The sequence below is a fragment of the Protopterus annectens genome, chromosome 13.part0 (genome assembly GCF_019279795.1).
Source record: "Protopterus annectens isolate FY-2018-M chromosome 13.part0, PAN1.0, whole genome shotgun sequence".
Taxonomy (NCBI): Eukaryota; Metazoa; Chordata; order Ceratodontiformes; family Protopteridae; genus Protopterus; species Protopterus annectens.
In genome coordinates this window covers 1,052,232,534-1,052,240,876 of record NC_056747.1, presented here as the reverse complement: position 1 = coordinate 1,052,240,876, position 8,343 = coordinate 1,052,232,534, and the positions used below count along the sequence as shown (strand labels likewise).

The window sequence follows — 8,343 nt, the reverse complement described above, 5'->3', positions numbered from 1 at the left end:
TGTATGTGCCAGTGAAAATTGTATAATAGATAAATGAACCATTCCCAACAAAATGGATGTTAGCCCCATATTTACCATGCCAAAAAAAAAGACCTACTTTGGAATTATTTAACAGTACTGATGTAAACAGATGAGGTGGGGCAGGCAGGGTGGACTATACTTTTGTGCGTTTTATGAGGGGGCAGTAAAAGACCAAGACATTCATGAAAGTATCAGACTTTCAATGTACAGCTTTATTTTACTGCCTGAGACAGAGTACAGTTGTAAACGCTTATAAACACTCTTCGAAACTTCAACTCCTAACTGATCCTTTTTTTTGTGGAGCCTGAACAGTATAAAAAACATATAAACATTTTAACAATATATTGAATTCGTCGGGGGGCACCCAGTTACCTCACACATAAAAATCATCCTAGACCGCCTTATTTTCTTTTCTAGAATAGCCATGCATAACTTCTAGTTTGTTATGTATTATTAATTTATGTGTAACGCATTATAAATACTGTTGCAGTTTTCAGAATTTTTAATACTACAAACCCAATGCTGTATGTAACTAGCAGCTTGATCCTAGACTTCACGCAAGCATCAGAGTATTCAGAAAAGTTAATTTGCTAACCATTTTCTACAACTGTTTTAACATCTCTCCCAAATAATATCGTCTTTGTATTATTCCATACCATCCATTACAAGTGTCAACCCGAAAGTTATTCTGTTCTGCTCTAAAGCAGCACACACGGAAATGAACATAATACAGATGTCAAAGTAATAAGCAAATGATCCAAAGCATGAAAAATAGGGTATTATTTAATGGGAACATTTATATTTCTGTTTCGTTAAGCTATAACAAAACATTGCTGAAGTTTGCATCTCATACTCTGGTCTTCGCCAAATGGGTTAAAAGAATTTTCAGTCAAGAGCTTATTTCGTGTGTAATTACTGAAGTTTGGAGTTTACAGTAACACGCTATTTACTTCTTGTAGGCGTCAGTTTTATGCAAAGAAGAAAAAATGCCTAAGTAACTACCTTTAATACTAAACTAAACGACTTTCGTAAAAAGGCTGTAGTTTATAAAATGACTATATTTGATATCCACTCCAGCATTACGTTACGTTAAGGCAGGCTTCAAAAATGTATGCCACCTTTGGGATTAAGTTATTTAATACTATCAAATCACTTGACAAGGGTGAGGTGCTTGATCGAAGAGAAAATAGTCAAATATCAGAAATAAGTATGCAACATAGGTACCTGATAGAAAAATTACATTTATTTTAAAAGGTATTGCGAAATAAATAATACAGTCACTTAACAGTCCTGAACCTACGTGAAACTGAAAGAATCCAGCCACGGATTATCGCAGTCTTTCTTAAGCTCCTTGCTTCATCTACATAGAGAAGGTCATCTCCCATCACCGGGGAAGCCCACGTTAAATTACGCTTGTACAATATTTCGTAGATACACACCTTTTAATAAAGTTCCTGAACTTGCAGCAGCTATTCCTAAGGTGGTACTAACTTTAAGATCAGCACTGGCTGTGGAGTAAATACTATGGCCTTTCTACTCCGGCGTCTCATCAACCTTCAGTGGAGCAGTTCGCTGTCGGTGCAATGTGGAGCTGTCCTAGTTCCAGTGCTGAATTGCTCGCAGCACGTCCTCGGTTGATTTATTTACCTACCCCTCCAAGTGTATTGCGGGGTGAATGGATTTAGTTCTTACAGCCCACTAGTACTCCAAGTATTGCAAAAGCTGTAGCATTTAGTGTTACCTCAGATACTGTGTGCGTGTCTTAATACCAGTGCAGTTACGGTCAGAACTCAAAATCACTACTATGTCTTCGCGTTGCCTGTAAGATATTCTGGGAGGTTAAAATGGAAAACTTCCACCTTTGCTTGGCACATTCCGTCAGCTGGAACCACCCCCGAGCTACAGCCACTGGATCTTCCGTGCAGCAGTCACTCCAGTTCATAGTACGGACTAGCTGTCCAGATTTTGCGCCGAAATACGAACCATCTGATGTTTTATGGAAACTGTCTGTTTCATATGAGAGAGCTTTTAAGTGGCTTACGTCCTTCAAATGAAATGATACAGCCGTGGTCTCTAAAGTATAGGATGCACAGAACTGGGTGTATGTAGGCCATAGACATAGAATTTACTCAGTACTGTAGGAAAGGCACAATGTTTTGCAGTATTTAAAAAGATAGTAATATACAACGCTATAAAAAATGAATATATTTTTCATTTAGGTACTTTGCAGTACACAAATTCAGTCAAACAAATCAAGTCTATCTGTTGGTCTATCTATCTATATGAATACATGGCATTTGGCGAGGAAGGGGACAAAACTCTAGGAAAAAGTTCGATGAAGCAGAATTTACAATACTGAAATGCTTCAATATAGATATAGATAGTGATGCTATTGCGAGACATGCTTTATCATCCAGATACCCTTTTTAATGTTCCTCCTCGGCATCTGGACTGGATTTAGAATTATTTTAGGGGTTACCACCATCAGAACCTGAAATCTAATTTTCTTATAGGTGTGTGGGGGTGGGGCTTCTGCAAGTCTCCATTTTTTAACCACAGGGTGATAAAATTACAAACAATGGGACAAAAATATTAATCTAGTACACTGAATGTTTTCTTTTCTTTTTTTTTTCCTCTCAAGTAATCTGATGGTAAGGGAGGCAGACATTCCTTTTGCTTAGACTCTATTACTCCGTCCGTCCCGCACTGAATGGTTTCTAATTGCATTGTTTTGCCCTTGAGTACTCATGCACACAGGTCTAGGCTAAGTGGCTTCTTGGTCCTAGAACTATAATGAAGAAGACAGTGCCAAATTGGCATTTGAACGTTTATGTTGTTTGACATTCATATTTTACATGTACAGTGCATTATTTACATATCACATTATATTTTTGGGGGCTAAGCACCTTAACTGGTTTGTTAACTGAGTCACGCTTTTAGGTGGCCAAAGATTGACATTAAGGGTGTGCAAATCCTTAAACACGTACACAAGCAATGAAACATTAAAACGTTGCAGTGTAAGACTTGTAGACTTCTGTTTAGCTTGCCCCACGCCCCACCCCTCCTCATATCCTAAGATAATTAGATGTTATCTTCATTATATTTTCATCATATTGAGCTACACAATATTAAGAGGAGAACTACAGATCTATAGCTATATGTGTGTTTATCTGCCTTCACTTCATTTTGCAGTGTGCAGGCAGATCTAGATATTTTTTTCTGAGCACAGAGTGACAGATGGCGAGTCCTCCTTCCCCAGGGAGGCAAATCTCCCCGAATGCAGGCGCATGTCAATCACTGGCTCTCATGTGATGGCTCCTGCGAATGACGTGCCAACCATATGGCCTGGCATCAGAGCTGGTACTCCTGCTTGGTAGAGATGCCACTCTCTCCTCCTTTTGGATAGCACACTGAAGAAGCAGCAGCAGCACCTTGAGGAGCCCTAACCTACTCCCAGAAGATGATAGGAACAATGAAATAAGGGATACTGCCAGCAGACTGTTGGAGGTAAGTTGTCGCAGGGGGCATAAACTTGCGCCACATAAAAGCAGAATCATTTAATATTCTTGTTTCGACTGTACTAAGATACATTTCTCTCTCGATCATTAAAAAGGTAACTTGGATTTCGAATCGAATATAACTATCTTCCAATTGGATATTATAAAAGAAAACCGCCGCAGCGTTTTTGATTATCTCTTAATCTTCCTTCTCTCGCTGTCGCCACAAAATGTTTTACAGAGACGCATTCTCTGTTATAAAGCAAAACTGTCAGTCATATCGGCATTTCTCAAAATAAAACCTTTATAAACATATACTGATTACTACAATAAGGATGCAAAATATAAAACTGCATTATTTTAGTTTTAACGTTTTGTCTTACAGTAGACTGTAAGATATGAAGTGCAGCCACGTGAATGTAACAATATATTTAATTTGGAATATTTCTTAAGATTTATAATGGTTATGTTGGCACGTTATAAATGGAGTGGCAACTCGCTCATAAAGTTCTCAGTATATTCCAGAATTTAAAAAAGGGTACAGTCTTAGAATCGATAGTAAATCGGGCAGTGTAGCCTGTATATTTTAATATTTCTTTATCTTAGACGATTTCTCAGTGGTGGGTCTGTAGTGTGCCCCGTAGTGAACCTTAAGGAGCGCGCTCACGTTTCCGTGTATGCGTGTGTGTGTGTGTGTGTGTGTGTGTGTGTGTGTGTGTGTGTGTTAGAGAGAGAGAGAGAGTGTGTGTGTGTGTGTTATTCATTTTCACAATTCAAATATTATTTATATAATTAAAACTTTAAGTGAAACACTTTGCATTTAATTTCAGACCATATTTTTACCCCGGGCATTACCTTAGGGATACTGATCAAATCTGTACTCAGGCTAATTTAAGTGAACTGGAAGTATTGTTGTAATTCTATCAGGTATACTCGCACAATATTTTCTACGCATTGAGCATAACTGAAATTCCACGTGCTGTATAAAATAATTTAAAATTAAATGTTATGTAGTGTATCAGATATTTTTGAAAATAATGACTTTCGTCTAAAGACCAGCACTAATGAGTAAATTGAAAGTCAATTAATTTTAATCAAATGTTAATTGATTCAACATGTTTTCCTATCAAATTCACTTTCTGTGTACAATAGCCTTTCATTTGTTTCCTTTTACCTTTTATCTTATCTCTTGAGGCTGGAAACTGATATTTTAATTACTGTGGATTATTCGGAAAAAATCTTACTAAGTAGTACTTTATTTTACCGAAATTGGGTTGTGATATAGAAACACTATTCTCTTGCGAGTGTATTTTAATATTGGAACAATGCTATTTCAAATGTTTTATGTTTTTCTGCTATTTTCCTGTTCAGAGTTAAACCTGGCCTAAAAGTATTTATATTATTAAATGTAATCTTTCGAATAACTTCTGCTGATATTTTACTTACACATTTTTTTACATCTTTCTAGCAAACATGTTGACTAGACTATTCAGTGAGACGTCCCTGATTCCAGAAGTTCAGAAATTTGCTAACTGGGTTGATGAATGTGATGATGATGAAGATGAAGACGAGGATGATGACGTCCCTAAAGTAAAAGAAGAAAGAAAAGGAAAAATCTGTCAAATACAAGAAGCTCAGATCGATGGTCCCTTGAGCGCAAGCAAGGAAGATGGAGATCTTGGAGCGGAAGAAGAAGACGAAGAGGACGACGAAGATGGAGCTGATGAAACAGAAGGAGAAAGACCTAAAAAACGAGGACCTAAGAAAAGAAAAATGACCAAGGCCAGGATGGAACGGTCAAAGCTTAGGCGTCAGAAGGCAAATGCCAGAGAAAGGAATCGCATGCATGATTTGAATTCGGCCCTGGACAATCTGCGCAAAGTCGTCCCTTGTTACTCTAAGACTCAGAAATTATCTAAAATTGAAACTTTGAGACTGGCCAAAAATTATATCTGGGCGCTGTCTGAGATCCTTCGCTCTGGAAAAAGACCAGATCTGGTGTCCTATGTTCAAACATTATGCAAAGGTTTATCTCAACCAACAACTAATTTGGTAGCTGGCTGTCTTCAGCTCAACTCTAGGAATTTCTTAACTGAGCAAGGCCAGGACGCTGGACGGTACCACGGCCCTAATTCATCATTTGCGATGCATCCTTATTCCTATCCCTGCTCCAGGTTATCAAGTGCACAGTGCCAGTCCAGCACCATGGCTAGCACTCATGCCCTGAGGACACACGCCTACTGTGGCACCTATGACTCCATCTATGGAAATGCATCTCCCGATTACAACAGTTCAGAGTATGACGCTCCCCTGAGCCCACCACTGTGCATTAATGGGAATTTCTCCCTGAAGCAAGACTCGTCCCCAGATCACGACAAGAACTACCACTACTCTATGCACTACTCTTCGCTACCAAGCTCCCGACCCTCTGGGCACAACTTGGTCTTTAGCTCCTCCAGTATGCGCAGTGGAGTCCATTCAGAAAATATACTGCCTTATGATATGCATCTTCATCATGATAGGGCCCCGATGTATGAGGAACTAAATGCATTTTTCCATAATTAACCTTTCAAGCACTGACTTACGTTTTGCACATTGTAGTTATCCATGTTTTAGATAAATGTTTTCAGAGTTGTGCTGTCTTCTTGTAACATGTTTTGCCACAATGTCGGAATTTAACAGCCTTTCAAAAGTCAGTTTACTCTAAGAATAACGTGGGTCAGTTGGTTTTAATGTTAAACGATATAAATTGATCTAACCAGTAATTGGCGAATGCACTATGAATACAAAATGTTGTAACAGACCTTTCAGAGCGGAGTTATTTTTCATATTTAATATTTCCCAGTTATAAGGAAACCTGGCTAAACTAATAATTGCAGACCAGTTTGCAAAACTGTTAAATTAAGATAAAATCAAAAATGACTTTTCTGGATATGAAAATTAAATGGGTGTGTTTCATAATTTAGAAAAAAATGTTACACAAATTGTGAAGATGTCAAATATTTTTTCTTGTACAAGCTACAGGAATACTTTTAAAATGTCACAGTTGTTCTGAAAATTCTTAGAAAATTACTGCAGCTAGTACCGCTATATTAAAATAATTAAAATGATGAAATCTGATTGAGATCCAGTACATGTAACAGTTAATGCAGTATGGTAACATGGCAAAGCAATAAAAGACAAGGAAAATCTATGCAAGTAGATATTTAACATAGAAAATCCAGGTGGAGAATAATATAAGGACCAAGCAACTTGCAAAGGTTAAATTGTGCACTTTTTGAATGAACGTGAGAGAGCGTTTAATTTTTCTGTACTTACAATCACTTAATTTTGTTTTGGTCCATGTATGTACAACACTATTTTTTTATGTATGTGCCATAGCATTTTCTATTTTGAAAAAAAAAAATGGAATACATTGCAGTTCATTGTGTAATGCATGGTAATTCACAAATATGCAAATAGTAAATGTGGTAATATTAGGTCACTATAACACAACTTTTACTATCCTGATGCTTTTCACATTTGTGTGGAATGTTCAAAGACATCCCATATGAACTCAACAATTTTTATAATATGTTTACCTTGCATTTTTTCCAGATTAGGGCATCCCCAGATATTGCTTGTGTAGTTGTTTTGATGAGTATTTTTGTCTATGGATTTTATATGGATTTATAAATTAAGTGAACTTTGTGTCTTATTTAAACAAATTCACTTCTTATAACCACATATTATACCAGCATTGTGGATGAGTATTCTCCTGATAAGGTTTTAAAATCATACAGATCAAGTGAAAGCATACAGTTGGACACCAGAAGTGCTTTTTGTATCTATATAGGTTACATTTTGAGGCTGTGAAAATGTTTATGTAAACTAATATGCAAGAAAAGTACAATCTCTTAAATGTTTGTGAAATCCTTCCCACAAAAATCTACAAGATTTGCTGAAAGTGTCTTTTTAATTTTGACATCTTATATTGTTTCTTGCACAAATGTTTCTTTTTCTGTTCATGTGATAATAAATCAATGCAGTTCTGACATTTTCTGATGTCTAATAATTTGTCTTCTAATTGTTGACATATGTATATGCCTGTATGTTGTTTATACATTCTCTCTCTCTCTGACACACACACACACACACACACACACACACACACACACACACACACACACACACACACACACACACACTGTCCTAAGCTGGGATTGCAAAGAAAATATCTGATTAAGGCCTAATGTAAACATATTTAGAGAAGTTATGTTTCTTAGTGGCTGTTCATAGGATGTGACTATTCATGTAGCTAAATGGCACAAATGTTGGCGTGCACAATTCTTTCCCTATATATAAGTATGATATGATTGCAGTCTTTGTCATACAGTTAACATACACTAAACTATAAATTGTAAAATATTTAAACATATGCTGAGTCCTACACATCTGCTGTGTTCTGTAACAGTTATGCAGGTCATCTACCCAAGATTCCATGTTGTATTCCATCAATACCTAATGCCAACACTCAGCAGCAACCTGATAAAAAAAAGGTAACTTAGTCACAGTTTCTACAAGGGTAAAGTGATGTCTGCAGAAATGAGACTTTTCTGACTTTTTCAAATAAACAAACTGGGAATTTCAAATCATCTTACAGTACAGGTTCAGGAAGGAAAATGCTACTACAGAGCTTCAGAATGCAGTTATAAGTGCATACACAGTAGATGATTAGCTTGTTAGTTAGGTAGACAAAAGGAAATGGGTAATCATATTCAGAGAGCAAGAGAAGAGAAAGAATTATATTGAATGAGACAGTGTGGCATCCCCTACACACGCGCGC

The 8,343-nt window shown here is 36.9% G+C and overlaps 1 protein-coding gene across 1 annotated transcript; it reads left to right on the top strand.

The window, feature by feature from the left end:
* Positions 1 to 3,408: 3,408 nt before the first annotated feature.
* On the top strand, positions 3,409 to 7,554 carry NEUROD2 (neuronal differentiation 2). The gene is made up of 2 exons (XM_044055048.1): positions 3,409 to 3,528; positions 4,987 to 7,554. Exon 2 carries the CDS (start codon positions 4,992 to 4,994, stop codon positions 6,081 to 6,083), a length of 1,092 nt encoding a protein of 363 aa, XP_043910983.1. The 5' UTR covers positions 3,409 to 3,528; positions 4,987 to 4,991; the 3' UTR covers positions 6,084 to 7,554.
* Positions 7,555 to 8,343: the final 789 nt, after the last annotated feature.

Bases quoted from the DNA above. Each gene is read 5' to 3' on its own strand.
- NEUROD2 (XM_044055048.1), top strand. From the start codon at position 4,992: ATGTTGACTAGACTATTCAGTGAGACGTCCCTGATTCCAGAAGTTCAG.